The sequence below is a fragment of the Nannobrachium achirus genome (genome assembly GCF_963921795.1).
Source record: "Nannobrachium achirus genome assembly, chromosome: 8".
In the NCBI taxonomy this organism is placed as follows: domain Eukaryota; kingdom Metazoa; phylum Chordata; class Actinopteri; order Myctophiformes; family Myctophidae; genus Nannobrachium; species Nannobrachium achirus.
In genome coordinates, this window is record NC_137817.1 from 2,679,224 (window position 1) to 2,696,519 (window position 17,296).

The 17,296-nt window shown below is 44.5% G+C and overlaps 1 protein-coding gene across 1 annotated transcript in view; it reads right to left on the reverse strand.

Moving 5' to 3' along the window:
• sik3 (SIK family kinase 3) overlaps positions 1–17,296 on the reverse strand; it is a 144,694-nt gene that overhangs the window by 68,465 nt on the left and 58,933 nt on the right. Inside the window, exons 5-10 of the mRNA XM_080732189.1 lie at positions 17,096–17,220; positions 14,275–14,398; positions 10,841–10,959; positions 6,164–6,274; positions 3,009–3,143; positions 1,443–1,520 (exon numbers count right to left, since the gene is read on the reverse strand). Of these exons, the coding sequence (XP_080588315.1) occupies positions 1,443–1,520; positions 3,009–3,143; positions 6,164–6,274; positions 10,841–10,959; positions 14,275–14,398; positions 17,096–17,220 (692 nt within the window). The remainder of the gene's footprint in view (positions 1–1,442; positions 1,521–3,008; positions 3,144–6,163; positions 6,275–10,840; positions 10,960–14,274; positions 14,399–17,095; positions 17,221–17,296) is intronic.

A 17,296-nucleotide genomic window follows, 5' to 3' on the forward strand; every position in this document is an offset into this window, starting at 1 on the left:
TGGACCGCCTTTCATTGAACATTCATTACTAGGACGCTTCCTTTGGACCATACATGGGCAACTGGCGGCCTGGGGGCCACATGCGGCCCCCACCTTCACTTAATGCGGCCCACAGGTTAATAGCAGAATACTGATATATTATTGATTTCAGCCATTTCCAACCATGCAAACATGATTCGCTTTAGTTCCTTCAGTCTATATTAGTAGCTTATTGACTAGTACAAGTATTATGTCCAATATATTTGTATTTAAGTTCACAAAGTTAACATAGGAAGAACATATACAGTAAATGCATTTGAAATTAAATGAAATTGGTACTTTTAAGGATTCCAATTCAAAAACAGCAACAAGCTCAAAACGTGTCGCACTGCGACACGTTTTGAGCTTGTAGATCTGCTATTTTTGCTATTTTTGACTGCATATGCATTGTGGCCCTCTGGAGTGAATGTGAAAATATAGTGGCCCTTTCCATCATCAAAGTTGCCCACCCCTGCTTTGGACATACAAGGTCTACAATCTACATCCAGCAGAGGACAGTAACGACACATGCACTTCATAACAGCACTTGGCAGTGTGTGTGTAATGTGTGAGCCAGTCAGTGAACCATTCTGTACATAGTGGTCAGTGTTCATTTGGAGAGGTGACTTATATATTCACTACAATGTGTTCTGAGCAGTGTTGGTTTTGACGGCTAAATTTGATTTAATTTTTATCATAGTCTTTTGAATTACAGTCCATTTAGTTTTAGTCATATTTTAGTCATCTGAAATGTTTTAGTGTTAAGTCTAATTTTTGTCAACTAGTTGATTTCGTCGACTAAAATGTATTTTGGTGGTGCCTTGATGGCGTCGCAATGGTTCATTTTACATGCTGAAAATATCCTATATATCTGCCATTTTCAGAGCACAACCAAACATAAAATGACTTGTCGTTTAGTTCTACTGGATCTCCTCTCCATTAATCCCTCACTGACATTTTAGTCTAGTTTTGTATTTGTTGACCAAATTGTCAATATGTTATGTCATCCTAGAATAGCCCTTATTGTGATGGTAGGGAACAGTTATTACCAAAACCTCCACGTCTGTCAGTCAGCCCTCATGTCACACTCCATATATGGCCGTCCTCGTCCCTTTTATGCCCATCTATGGAGATCCCTGGTTATCAGTATTAAGCCCATATCTGGGAATGCCCATATATGGACATACTGTGACAGTCTCGTGTGGTCTCTCAGCGCGACCTCGCGTTAGTTTTTATTCCGTTTTCGTCAGTGAAAAAAGGTAGTCGGCGGAATCAACACTGGTTCTGACTAATTTAGCCTATCTCAGTGACAACAAGTCACCTGGTAAACAGTGCAACATCAGAGGTGTGACGTACAATCACAGTGTGTGTGTGTGTGTGTGTGTGTGTGTGTGTGTGTGCGCGTGTGTGTGCGTGTAACTCACCTCTACAATCTGGTTCTCAGGGTTAATGAGTTGAACTTGAGGGACGGTCATGCTGACTGGATTACCCTGTTGATCCGTCTGCACGTACACACACGCACGCACGCACACACACACACACACACACACACACACACACACACACACACACACACACACACACACACACACACACACACACACACACACACACACACACACACACACACACACACACACACACACACACACGCACACAGAGATTTAACAGGTCTACAATCTTCTTAAAACAGTATGAGTGACAGATATGGGTTGGGGGACATCACTGTCTCTCTCTCTGTGTTGATGTGGACTGAGAGTCTCTCGCTGTGAGATCACAACACCTTACCGTAGTGTACTGTATATTAGGGTTACATAATACTGTATAATACTGTATGTATGGTTATTATATACCAGGGGTTCTCTAACCTGTAAATAACCTTTTCATCCACCAGAGATACGGTAGGCTACAGTATGTCACAGAGAACTATCTGTATCCTGTATCATTTATGAGCGCCGACTTTGAAGATTATGTCATTTTCAACTACAGAGTGAATTCCCCAGGTTAGTATTACCGGTAATCCAAAAATAACTTGCAAGACTCAGTTTGGAAGAAGCAAGATGCGCAAAAATAAATAGCCTAATTATGAGAGACAAGCTCAAGGGATGCGTCCATGCCGTGTGTACCATGCGGCCACTTAAACTTAACACAATTACTGCCTTTTAATCTGAAGTTTGCTTGGTGCCTCGGTGCCGCGCCGTTTCCTCCATAGGCTGCCGCTATTATTTTGAAGGGCCGGAAGGGGGTTGTTTTTGTTTTTTTGGATTATCACTTGACGGCAACGATTACGTCATCTAGTCACATGACAGTGTGAGCCCAGAAGAGAAACATGGATGCGCCCAGCCGAGTCTTTTGTTTACATTATACAGGCTATCCTTTGGCTCAAAATGTCTCTTTTGGAGTAAATGAAGTCTCTTTATGGGCCTCTCAATGGATTTACTATGGAGGACGTTCACTTTGTGTGCACGCCCGACATGCGTTGTAAACAAATCGCGGACATTACCGATGCGGGCGGGAGCGGAGCGACGTACTGTAAGTAATTATACCTTTACAGTAAATACAGTAAGATTGACAGTCCTCGCCGTCAACGGCGCCATGGTTTTAACCCTTTCAATGACGGTGAGGACTGTCAACGGCAGCAGTACAGTTAAGATTTCCAATGATAGCACTTTTAACTCACTGATGAAGTATATTATGGTAGGTTGTGGGTTGTATATTGCGATGGCAGTTATATCACATAAAAAAAAAGAAAATCAAACAAATTAGACAAATTATTAGAACACAAATAAAATCCCTACAACCTCTGTATTCAACCAGTGAAATTACTGTATTTTACGATGCCTCTCATAAGGATCGCATTGACAGCTGCAGTACACCGTTCAGCCTTACCCGACGTGGGGCCGCTGTCTCGCTTGTGGGTGTGAATTTGTAGGCGGTCGTGTGTTCCTATTATGTATAGCCAATGGGGACGGAGTGTGGGCGGGCCTTACCTGTACAGCGTTGAGGGGATAGCCAATGGGGCGAGGTGTGGGCGGGGCCACGCGGAGCGTCTTGTGTTTCTTGAGGCGGTCGGCCAGCAGACTGTAGATGGCGCTGTAGTTGTCGTACGCGTCCGTGTGAAGAGACTGTAGGGACGAAACAACAGATCTATAGAACATCTGTACTGTATGGAGAAAACAACAGATCTATAGAACATCTGTACTGTATGGAGGAAACTATAGTCTTGTATATCCTCTGTACTGTATGGAGGAGAGAGACGGAAACAATAGACTTGTAGATTAGTGATGTGTAGTTCATGAGTGATCCGTTCATAAGAATGAATCGCAACGATCAGTTAATTTCCTTAAACTGTTTCCTCAAACCAGTGTTTCTCAATCTTTTTTTGGCTCAAGATTTCCGAGATTTTTGAATCCAAACACCCCCTTTACCCGACAAAAACGTTTTCCTTATAAAACTGCAATTAAACCATCACAAATAAGAAAGGGAGTGAGAGTTTCAAATGGTGCCTCCTGAACAAATGTATTTTCAACATCAGCCATAATATTTCAGTCCAGTCTTCAGGTCAATAACTTACATTCAAACACATCCCAGCTGCCTGGTACAATAATGTGGCTTAGCAACTATCAGGCTCACAACACGTTTCTCCAAGTGTCATCATTAAACATAACAGTGATTTATAGTCCTACTGTAGGCTCCGGGGTAGTGCGTTGGTCACTCGCCAACGTGCCTGGCTCTTTGGCTGACTGGTTAACGTACGCGCCCTGTAAAGTAGCGGCCCGGGTTTGCCTCCCGGTTGTTGCCGTGGTCGCGCTACACTACTATTTTTCTTTTTTGGGGGCAATTTCTCAAGTACCCCCTGCAGTACCCCATTTGGGGAACACTGCCTTAAACACTCCTGCGATAGTGTTTTGCACGGAATGATCGCGCTATGAACGGTGAACGGAATGATTCGTCCCACCAGGATTGTAGATCATCATGGATGGGGAATCCAGGCTAACAGAAACCACAGGCTTTCTATTCCCAGAAAGTTAGCATGCTGTTATGGAAGCTGTGTGAATATAAATCTATATAAAGAATGTGAAACTGTGTTTTACACATTGGATGCCCACACACATGTTCATGTTTAAAATGCAGCCTTCTCTACAACTACCGAAAGATGAGGGGGGCTTATCTCTACCCTGCTTGGAAGGCTACTATAAAGCGGCTCAATTGAGATATCTAGTCTGCTGGTGTAATGACGAATACGAGGCCAAGTGGAAGGACATAGAATTAGATCAACTGGATGTCCCACTTCAAGCCGTTTTGGCTGATAAAACCCTCATGAAAATGCATGCAAAAGAACTAAGCGATTGGACAAAGGTTCCCCTAAACATCTGGTTTAAGGAATGTAAAAGGCAAAACATAGAAAGAGAGTTAAGGCTTTTGAAGTGGGTGGCATACGATAGAGACTTCGCACCAGCACGGCTAGATTATAAATTCAAACAATGGATCGGGTACGGTATTACAACATACAGCTCGATCTCATCTACTAAAGGTATGAAAGATTTTCAATATCTAATTGATAAGCACAACTTAGGAAAACAAGATCGTTACAGATATTTTCAGATCTCATCAATATTGTCATTGATGCCTACAAGGGCAACACCACCAAAAGGTTAATATCAAGAATCTACTCGAGTATACAGACGGCAGGGAATCACTCCACCCTTTATGTCAAAACTAAGTGGGAAAAAGAGGCAGGTATGACTTTGGAGGAGGACGATTGGTTGAATATATGTAATGTAATGTCCACCACCTCTAGCTCTGGCATTTGGAGAGAGTTTTCATGGAAAAATATGATTAGATTCTTTATTACTCCAAGAATAAAATATGTACAGAATGGTACTCCGGAATCTGGGGTCTGTTGGAGGAAATGTAATAATACAATGGCTGACCACTTTCACGTATTCTGGGATTGCCCAATAATCCTAACATACTGGCAAGAGATCATATCCGATATCAACACAATAATGGGATTTGAGACAGAATGTAACTTCACCAACATTTACTTGTGTAATATACCAACCGATCCCAGCACAGCAGACAAATACCTCCTCAAAATATTATTGGTAGCCGGTAAGAAGGCAATAACCCGAAAATGGTTAGACAAAGAACCACCAACAAGGGAAGAGTGGACAGCCATTGTACGAAGCATTTATGAAATGGAAAAACTTACTTTTTCTGTAAGGCTGTGCTTGGAGAAGTTTTATAAATACTGGCTAAAATCGATACTTTACATGAAAATGGATATTCTGGATATTCTGTGAGACAATCTGTGTACCTGAATGTGTTATATTTCTACCCCTGTCATGTTTTTAGTTTATTCCCTTGTACATCTCATATCTACCCAACTTTTTTGTTTTATTTTACTATCTATTCCACCGTTGTATCTGGAGACCTGTCCAGCATGTTGCTGGGACGGGGAATGTGACGTTGGAAAGTCTGTTAACAGGCACACCAGTAGTTTCTGGAGGATCAGAATGAGGACTTTATAACGGACTGAAGTTGTGATGGAATAAGACCTCTCACACATGGACTGTATGAACCGTAACATAATGAGTGTTTAAAAATTGTTGCATTGTAATTTTTTATTTTCTGTATCTCTGCTGCCCAAGTTGACCTGTTTACTATATACAAAAATAAAAAAAACAAAGTAAAAAAAAAAAAAATGCAGCCTTCTCTACCGGCCGTTACAAAAGCACTGATGGCCGCGATTGTTATTTTTCTGTTCTGAGCAGGGCAGGAATTTCACGACGGCCTCGTTGCCCCTCTCTTTGGCCGTGTGCCCCTCGAAAAATGACATGCTCAAAATGGCCACAGTGGCCGTGGTGTCCCATGCAGTGCCCAACGCCCACAGCAGTTCACAATTTCATTGAGGAATAAAGAGGAGACGAAAATGTAGAACTACAAAATAAAGACTGGGCTAAAATCTGTCTTCATTTTAGTTCATGAACAAAAAGAAAAAATATGTCCTGTGATGAGCATCACGGTCAAACAGCTGCTGCTTTCTGACATGCAGTGGCAAGGCAGGTTTGTTGGTCCGATTTGTTTTTACCAAACAGTCTCTCTCTCATGCCTGTGTGTGTGTGTGTGTACTGTATCTGACCTGCAGGGTGCGCTCTCGGTCCAGGCCCATCTCAGACATGGCCATCAACACCTGTTCATTGATGAGCTCTGTCTCTCTGTCTGTCTTCACCTGCTCACACTCTGATATTAACTAGAGAGAGAGAGAGACATAGAGAGAGAGACATAGAGAGAGAGAGAGAGAGAGGGAGAGAGAGAGAGAGAGAGAGAGAGAGAGAGAGAGTGAGACAGACAGAGAGACAGAGGGAGAGGCAGAGGGAGAAGAGTCAACTCTTTTTCCGCCCAACGAACGCTCGTTTCTTTTTTCACGCTGCAACGCTGCCATACCAAGTGCCTGTCTGAGCAGATGGGGAGTGGTGCGGGTGTCTGCAGCAGCTCCAGTAACGCTAGTCTCAAATCTTGAGCACACATGAACAATAATGGCGGCAGGATCACTTTTCTGGTAATTTTTTTCAGCCTGGATCTACTTTCTCTATTTCTATGTCTGAAAACTGGAGCAACCCAGAGAGAAGGGAGAGCCTATCGCTTCGTAATGGCGGCTCCCATAATGGATGGTTATTACTCTATAAAATTGCAAAAGTAAACTACTCTGATGGCCGTGAGCAGACTATAAACATCCTAAATGTCAGTAAAAGAGTTAAAACACGGGGGAAACTTTGCTAAAATATTTTAGAAAAATCATTTTGCATAATATATACAGTACATACATCACTCCCTATAAAACAATGTATTGTTATTTAATTTAATCAATTAACCCTGCAAGGCCCGAATTAAGTTCTGCTGGTCCTGGTTACTGGTGCTATAGATCCTGTGAGAGTGTGTTGCTGGGACAAAGAAAGGGCGATAATAAAGTTGATTTTCTCCCTTTTTGTGTCTCTGAATAAAAGCCACTTTAGTATGACATGTTGTTGATATTATGTGTCTTGTGACGATGGGGTCCAATATTTAGTTCAGTGACCATGGAGCTACAGAATAGTTCAGAGGCTGCGTTAATGTTCGCTCTCTCATTGTAAATGAATAGACTCCAACCCTACCTCCGCCTCCTAAAAAGGTATCCACCTACGTCACACGGATACGGGAATCAATCAATCAATCAATCAACCTTTATTTGTCACAATTTAAAAACAAGTTCTAAAAAGCAGTGAAATGTATTCAGGTTAGCTCAGAGATAGTAATCAATAAAAGACAACAGGACTAGACTAGGAAGATAAGATAATAAAAATAATCAACCACTAAAAAGTGACTTAATTTCCAGTCCAAACCATTTAGGTGTCCATATAGATAACCTATAACTAACGTCATGTCCATGTATGGGTGTGCGCACGTGCATGCGTGCGCATGTGCGACTGCCCCTCCTCCCGCGCATTCCTAAGCGCGTGAAGGGTAGCCCAGTCTCTGACGTCTGTCTATGTCCATGTCGTCATTCAGGAGCCGAATGGCGTAAGGATAGAAACTTTTTCTATGCCTCTCCAGAGTAGCCGTGAGTATACTGTATCTTTTCCCGGACTTCAGCAACTCGAACAGCCCATGTGAACAGCCCATGTGAACAGCCCATGTGAACAGCCCATGTGCCGGGTGGCTATTGTCCAAGTAAAGCGGAATTGCCACCTCTTGCTGTTCCCCTCTTGGGTCAGGCTCTCCTTAGTCTCCCGTAGCCAGACAACTATTTCACAATCTCTGAATGCTATATAGAGTCTGGAACAGCAGCTCCCGAACGGCGGGTAATGGAAACGGGCATTACCGTTCAAGAAAATATATTTTAAAATGTCATTTCTGCTAAGCAGCAAGCTAAACATGCTTATATGATTTTTATTTATATAATGATAAATGTGTGCGATGTGAGACGGAAGCGGAAGTGACGAGGAGGCTTCACTTCCGCTTTAACCGGTACTCATCGTTCTTCTATCGATGCACCAGACTGTATGCCGGGAGCATTTGCCCAAATCGCGGAGGCAACAGTCTGGCCTCGCGAGACTAGGCTCTACTTGGTCTCATCCACTAGATCAGTGTTTCTCAACCTTTTTTCTGCATGGGCACACTTTTCATGTCCCAAGAATCCATGGTCACGCCAACATAATACGGGGGTGTAAATATCCTCACTGTCGGGAAGAAACCTTGTATCTCCCAAGTTTCAAATTTGTACGTTTCTTCACAAAGTAAAGCCCTGCTTCATCATAAAAGGCTGTCGCACAACAGTAGTGAAAACAGCAGATCTACAAGCACACAACGCCTCGCACCGCGAGGCGTTGTGTGCTTGTAGATCGTCTGTTTTCACCGGTTTAAATTATTTTTAAAATGATAAATACAATACTGGCTTTCAAGCAGTTTCAAGGGGCACACTTGACCCTTCTCAGGGGCGTACCAAAGTGGTTGAGAAACACTGCACTAGGGTTTAGGGCAGGGGTGCCCAAAAGGTAGATGGTGATCTACCAGTAGATCACCAAGGGTGTGCAGGTAGACCACATGACATGCCCAGTGATGTTAATAGGTTTTTAATGTAATGAGTCCCGGGGACCCAAGAAGGGTCTTTCGGACGAGTCCCGGGGATATTTTATGGGTCCCACAAAAATTCAACGCCGCGTCGGGATGGGTATCGTTCACCTCTGAATCGATACGATACCTGGGAATCGATACGATACCTTTTTCGATACGGTTTTCGATACTTTTTTATGTATTATTATTAGTATTATTACTACCCTTATTATTACCATTATTATTATTATTATCTTTTTTCTATAGGCTATTTTACACACCACAATAGGTTATTAAGGCCGTCTAAAGACAGTGGTTCAGCTATTGTCATGTCAAGTAGTAGGCTTACTGTAGTTGATGGAACTACTATTACTGTTACTATGGCTGCTATTTTATATACATATATACATATGTCTGCAACAGAACACATTCTTTATACAGCTATTCTATGGCTATACTGTTGACGTTTCTATTTTATTTTATTATTATTGTTATTATTATTATCATCATCATCATCATCCCTTATCTTAGTTTTTCTTATTATTATTATCACTTCGATCACAACATTGCATTTTGCTTCTTGTCCCTGTAGAGTAGTGACAATAAGACCTTGCTTCTCTTTATTCTTAAACCTCACATCAACAATTTGCGCTGTTGAATGCAACTACAGTGAACGTGAATGCGCGTTCGCGTCTACTGCATACATGAACGCGCAGCATGGAGTTACAGATAGACACAGAGGCAGGGTGGCTGTGCTGGCGAAACAAACTCAAACACGCTTATAAAGTTTCTTTCAACCGATCAATTACCTTTTCTAAGCGGTCGGAACTAAAGACACATGTACCATACTACACATCTCTCCCGACTGTATTCTTTTTTTAATACGACACAGAAAAAGGCTTTTACGGAAAGGGTGACAGTCCTTTGCTGCCTGCAGACAGAGCAGCGAGCGGAGCTCTGGTCCACAGCGTAGCGTGGGGGGTGTGGGAGAGGAGAGGTGACGACGATCGATGCTCACGCTGTCACAAGTTCCAACCGAAGATCATAGCCGTTGGATCATCATAATAACATCATTGGCTATTGTCGGATGTTTTCAGTTGTGGTACATTTTCACAGTAACGCAACTACGCAAGTTTACTAAAGCAATTCTTTTCGGAGACCGCTCGTTGCCAATGCGCATGTCGCTGCAGTGTGGAGACGTCAAGTGTCTGCGCCGTGCCTTGTTCTGTGGGGGAACCCTTTTTGTTGTATCACCTTAACACGCTGTGCCACTATGGTCAGAGAGCGGCCCGGTGCTACGCTAAAACTCAGGCACCCATTGAATTCTGTGACCATGTATGGGCGCACAAAATGGCGTCGGTGGATTTAAAACACACTGTCGTTAGTTCTATCGTCTGTTTTAAGACTTTCTACGCAGATTTCATTTGTGTTAACGTAGGGTAAAGTAGCATGCCTTCACCCATGAACAATGGTGGCGTCTGTGGACTTTTTAAAATATTTTTTCTTTTTCGCGACGTGGTAAATTATTTTAACGTGGACTCCAATGGAGGCGATGCGTCCGTGGGACCCCAGAACAATGACGTGAATGCGTCTCTAGGCAACGTGAATGCGTCAGAGACGCGGGACGCGCACGTAATGACGTCACTGCATGCCTCTAAAAATATATCATTCAAATATAAAAAGAATACTGTATGTCAATATGACATCAAGAAGGGCCTGTCAGCTCCCTTCATGGCTTCTAAAGTAGGCAAACCCCCAGTGCAACACTTTGTTCAAGAGTCAGTAGCATTACTAAGAACCCCAAAACCTACCACTTCCATACAGAATGGGATGAAGACATTTCCCCCAGTATTTCCCATTTATTTCCCCCTTACAGTAAGTGTGTTTGTCTAAAATGTAACGCCAGTGCTGCTATTCCAAAGCCCCCCTCAGGCCCTCAGCTAAAACATGTTGGATGGGTAGATCATGTTGAACTAGTCATTTTAAACATGTTGGATGGGTAGATCATGTTGAACTAGTCATTTTAAACATGTTGGATGGGTAGATCATGTTGAACTAGTCATTTTAAACATGTTGGATGGGTAGATCATGTTGAACTAGTCATTTTAAACATGTTGGATGGGTAGATCATGTTGAGCTAGTCATTTTAAAAGTAGATCTCACGTCAAAAAAGTGTGGGCACCCCTGGTTTATGGTCTAGGGGTTAAGGGTCAGGGGTCAGACTCACCCTATCAAAGTCGGGGTCAGGTTCTCCCTGCCTCATCCACTTGTTCTTACAGATCTGCTCCATGGACAGCCTTCTGCTGGGCTCCAGGACCAGCATGTGTCTGATGAGGTACTCACAGTCTGACACGCACACGCACACACACACACACACACACACACACACACACACACACACACACACACACACACACACACACACATAGGACTGATCATGTGAGTCCAGCTAAAGCAGGGAGCTGTTTAAGAAAGCTGAATTCAACTTTTAAAAGATGTGGGCGACACTTATTTGCGTCCATTTGAATGGCGGTCGAAACGCGAAACGACATCAGACCCCCAAGCAGGTTTTTGGATCCTGGGGGCTGTTTTTTATTTGGAAATATATGGAACTCAAAACCATGAGGGTGTTTATGGAAGAGGCATCTGAACATGTTTTCTATTGACAGCTTCAATAGCTTGACACATTCTAACACACTCTGTCCCCGGCATAACTTGGGTCTGACCGAACAACTTCAAACTTGGTGTGCAGGCTGGCTGACCGCGGGGTGCCCTAGATCAGTGGTTCTCAAACTCTTTTGGTTGTAGTACTCCTTGATAGCTAGGAAGTTTTTGTTTAAACATGCAGCATTTTGTATGTATTTCTGTTTATGTTAGTAGGCTACACAGGGTATGTCTGAACTGTAAAACTATATTTTGGACAATAAGCAGTCTGCTAAAATATGTACATGTGGGACTAACTTCTACAACAGCTGTCACTGTGTCTCCCTTTTGCCTCCTGTCAAGTCAAATGAATGTCCTGTTCCTTGGTGTCAAATCTCTTACTTTGGTCTTCCTGATCTGAACAGCTGTCCGTCTAGGCCCCTGTGATGTGTGTATTCGACATTGTATGTAAAGCCAATGTAGTCTTGAAGTTAAGGACAGTTACCTGCCTGTCGCACCGTGGAGAGGACAGGGCTCTGCTCATGGGCACTCTGTACTGTGACTCTCTGTACTGACTTATGCTATGGTGGACGCTATTCTTGGAATAATCTGTTACTGCCTTCTAAAATAAACGCTTGGACATCTACATCACCGTTCTGGAATCATATGCTTTTAGTTATAGTTACTATACTATTAGCGACCGTAGGTCGCATTTACTACCAAAACCTCCACAGGCTGTCTGTGAGTGAGTCAGTCAGTCACACTTTTGCCCTGCTCATATCTCCACAACCGTTGCCCCCATCCATGCCAAATTTTGCACACACACTCCTTGACTGCCAAACTACAACCTCCAAGGACCCCCGGAGCCCCAGGGACCCCCAGGTCCCTGGGGGACCCCCAGATGTAAAAAATGACCAAATGTGCTCACACGTCACACGTCACACTTTTTCCCTGCTTATATCTCCGCACCCGTTGACCCGATCCATGCCAGATTTTACACACACACTCCTTGCCTGCCAAACTACAACCTCCAAGGACCCCCGGAGCCCCAGGGACCCCCAGGTCCCTGGGGGACCCCCAGATGTAAAAAATGACCAAATGTGCAAAAATTACCAAATGACCACCCCAACGGGGCTGCTCACAGGGAATTCCCGGGGACCACCGACTCCTGGTGCTCCAGAACGGATGCAAAAGTGGTGGCCCCCCCAGTGGAGGACCCCCTGCCACTGCAGCGCACATAAAATGCCGTAACTCGGGCTAGGAGCCTCCGGGAGAGCCGGGGCCGGTACCTATTCGTCCCCCAAGGCAACGCGGAGACCCCACCCCTCATTTCTCACATGGCCCTATTGTAGCGCCACCTTCAGGCCGATTTTTAAAACACATTTTTGGACACTGCTCCTACAGTTTTTGCCCTAAAATCACGAATATCACTACACAGCATGTCTACACTCATGTCATCAACATGGATCAGGAAGATTTTGGAAAAACAAATTTTTGCCCTATTTGTGGAGATAAGCCACCTACGGTCGCTTATATCCCGATTAGGGAGTCTTACTGGTACTACTATACTATTTAGAGTGAATTTCCAACTTAACTCACTTACTGCCAATTTAAAATGCCCCTCGAGTGGCACTAGTGCCAGAAGCCTCCATAGTCTCCCATGTAATTTATAGTGCACAGATCATGCACGCCCATGCACAGATCATGCACCATGTTTGTGCAGGCTGTTCACAGCTTTCAAACAAAAAAAAAAGATTGGAAATCCGTTCAGGCATTCATGATTTATCAGCCATAATGTTTTCTTCAGATGTAAACAAAAATGGCTGCCATGTTTGAAAGATGGGGTTGTATGGGGGGTGGAACATGCAAAATCGCGATTGAAATCATGTTTACTAGATTTAATTGGGATTTAATTTAATTTAATTTTTTTTCTAAGTAAAAGTCGCCCAAAGTCGCTTGGCAGGGAACTCCATAGTGAGAAAGTTGCTCTAAAAGTCGCCTGGCACTGTATGAGTTAACACCCCTTATACTGGTTTCTGAAGCCAAGTACCCCCTTCCCCTGAGTACAGCTTTTTGCTTATAACCTTTACGTCAAAAGTCCAGTTCCAAGGCCAATATGTTCAAAATAGAACAACATAATAGCAAATAAACATTGCTTTCTATTCAATAACAGTTGTACTGGTCAAGGTGTTGATGTGATTTGGTTTAACAATTTACAGATGAGCAGGTTCACACAAAGAGATGTTTTGTCTTTAAAATAGAAAAATACATATTCCCATTTTCTCCTGTACCCCGTGCAGTACCCCCACACAAATTAAACATTGGCCAAATTGTCAAATATTAGAGGCAGAAACTGTGAAAATAGCAGATCTACATGAGCACAATAGCGTTGTGAGCACAATAGAACACAGTTCTATCGTGCTATTTTCACAATAGAACCGTGTTATACAAAATGTAAAGCCTCAACTTTAAGTGCTTGTCAGGGTGGGGGGGGGGGGGTCCCCAGTTACATTTTGATTATTTTGGGGGTCACGGCCTGAAAAGGTTGAGAAACACTGATCTATATATTATTGATTTCAGCTGTTACAATTCCAAACATGACCTGCTTGAGCTTAATGACTAGTATAGTAGTATTAAAATGTATTTCTTTTATGTCCAATGTAGGTATTGTATTTAGGTTCATGAAGTTAACATGAGTATATAGGCTAACTAAATGCGTTTGAAATTAAATCAAAATGTTACATTTCAGTATTCCAATTCAAAAATAATAAAAAAAATAATTCAGGATTCCAATTCAAAATAAGCAAAAATAGCAGATCTACAAGCTCAAAACACATCGCAGAGCCCTCTGGAGTGAAGGTGGAAACATAGTGGCCCTCGCCATCATCAAAGTTGCCCACCCATGCGCCAGGGTGTGCAGTGCATGCATTCCTATCCTAACCAACACTGTTCCAGACTACAGTTTTCTAACCCAGAACAGTGAACTCCTCAGTGGTGCAGAGAGAGAGAGATCCTCACCTGTGGACATGAAGAAGGGGATGCGGAACTTCCCACTGAGGACGCGGGCGCGGAGGTTCTGTAAGGTGCTGCCATCGAAGGGCAGAGCGCCACACACCAACACATAGAGCACCACACCCAGACTCTGAGGGGACGCACAGGGAGACAGGGAGACATTAGACATTAGGGAGGTTCTGTAAGGTGCTGCCATCGAAGGGCAGCGCGCCACACACCAACACATAGAGCACCACACCCAGACTCTGAGGGACGCACAGGGAGACAGGGAGACATTAGACATTAGGGAGGTTCTGTAAGGTGCTGCCATCGAAGGGCAGAGCGCCACACACCAACACATAGAGCACCACACCCAGACTCTGAGGGACGCACAGGGAGACAGGGAGACATTAGACATTAGGGAGGTTCTGTAAGGTGCTGCCATCGAAGGGCAGAGCGCCACACACCAACACGTACAACACCACACCCAGACTCTGAGGGACGCACAGGGAGACAGGGAGACATTAGACATTAGGGAGGTTCTGTAAGGTGCTGCCATCGAAGGGCAGAGCGCCACACACCAACACGTACAACACCACACCCAGACTCTGAGGGACGCACAGGGAGACAGGGAGACATTAGACATTAGGGAGGTTCTGTAAGGTGCTGCCATCGAAGGGCAGAGCGCCACACACCAACACGTACAACACCACACCCAGACTCTGAGGGACGCACAGGGAGACAGGGAGACATTAGACATTAGGGAGGTTCTGTAAGGTGCTGCCATCGAAGGGCAGAGCGCCACACACCAACACATAGAGCACCACACCCAGACTCTGAGGCACGCACAGGGAGACAGGGAGACATTAGACATTAGGGAGGTTCTGTAAGGTGCTGCCATCGAAGGGCAGAGCGCCACACACCAACACATAGAGCACCACACCCAGACTCTGAGGGACGCACAGGGAGACAGGGAGACATTAGACATTAGGGAGGTTCTGTAAGGTGCTGCCATCGAAGGGCAGAGCGCCACACACCAACACATAGAGCACCACACCCAGACTCTGAGGGACGCACAGGGAGACAGGGAGACATTAGACATTAGGGAGGTTCTGTAAGGTGCTGCCATCGAAGGGCAGAGCGCCACACACCAACACATAGAGCACCACACCCAGACTCTGAGGGACGCACAGGGAGACAGGGAGACATTAGACATTAGGGAGGTTCTGTAAGGTGCTGCCATCGAAGGGCAGAGCGCCACACACCAACACATAGAGCACCACACCCAGACTCTGAGGGACGCACAGGGAGACAGGGAGACATTAGACATTAGGGAGGTTCTGTAAGGTGCTGCCATCGAAGGGCAGAGCGCCACACACCAACACATAGAGCACCACACCCAGACTCTGAGGGACGCACAGGGAGACAGGGAGACATTAGACATTAGGGAGGTTCTGTAAGGTGCTGCCATCGAAGGGCAGAGCGCCACACACCAACACATAGAGCACCACACCCAGACTCTGAGGCACGCACAGGGAGACAGGGAGACATTAGACATTAGGGAGGTTCTGTAAGGTGCTGCCATCGAAGGGCAGAGCGCCACACACCAACACATAGAGCACCACACCCAGACTCTGAGGCACGCACAGGGAGACAGGGAGACATTAGACATTAGGGAGGTTCTGTAAGGTGCTGCCATCGAAGGGCAGAGCACCACACACCAACACATAGAGCACCACACCCAGACTCTGAGGCACGCACAGGGAGACAGGGAGACATTAGACATTAGGGAGGTTCTGTAAGGTGCTGCCATCGAAGGGCACAGCGCCACACACCAACACATAGAGCACCACACCCAGACTCTGAGGGACGCACAGGGAGACAGACACGCACATCAATACATATTTAACACATTCAGTCAACTAAAACATTTCAGATGCATTGACACCGTGGTCACTACCAGTCCGACCCAAACCAGTCTGAATGATATGGACACACAGGGTGTTTTGTCATTTGAAGAATGACAAGGAAGAACCAACAGAGATTATTATAGTTAAATAAAGCAAATAAAAACTAGGTGTAATTCTGGGAAATAGCAAGTGTTGCTGAACCGACGCGAGTCGCAAGGAAACCACTGGGAAATGAATTCAAAGCTTAATGTTTCTGTTGTGCAAAGTTCAACAAAAAGCAGGTTCACTTTGATGACAAAACAATTCTGGGACTGAGAACAATATACTATTAACTGATCTACAAGCATCAGTGAGGTTCAGTGATATGAAGACATAAGGACTCACCCAGATGTCTACTCTACTCTATATACTAGATCAAGGGTCTTCAACAGGGGGTCCCGGACCCCTAGGGAGTCCTCAAGAGTTACTACAGGGGGTCCTCCAAATCTTTGAGTGGTATAAACTTTTTTCTCCTTTTTTATATTAACCACTTGAACCCTAGTGTCCATATTCTGAGAACTTTAGCCAAAAATAGCAGATCTACAAGCTTGTAGATCGGCTATTTTCGGCAAAGAGGTTTGGTGTAGAGGGGAAAAAAAGAAAGCAGACTAAGTACAGAGTGAAAGGTCAAGTTTATTAAGTATTGACTGAAAACACAAATTGACATGAATCCAAAAATAGGCCTACACTGATGATTGTGCTGTCAAATGATGAAACTATATGGAATCTATGAACAGGTTGTGGGGGTCCCTGCTTCATCCGTCTCTCAACTAAGGGGTCCTTGGCCTGAAAACGTTGAAGACCCCTGACTAGATCTACAAGCATCAGTGATATGAAGTCATAAGGGCTCTCTCAGATGTCTAGTCTATATAACAGATCTACAAGCATAAAGGACTCACCCAGATGTCTACTTTGGGTCCGTCGTACTCCTTCCCCTCAAACAGCTCTGGAGCAGCGTAGGGGGGGCTGCCACACCACGTCTTCAACAGCTGACCACGAGAGAACAGGTTACTGAAGCCAAAGTCTGGGGGGGGAGAGAGAGAGAGAGAGAGAGAGAGAGAGAGAGAGAGAGAGAGAGAGAGAGAGACCTATATTCAATA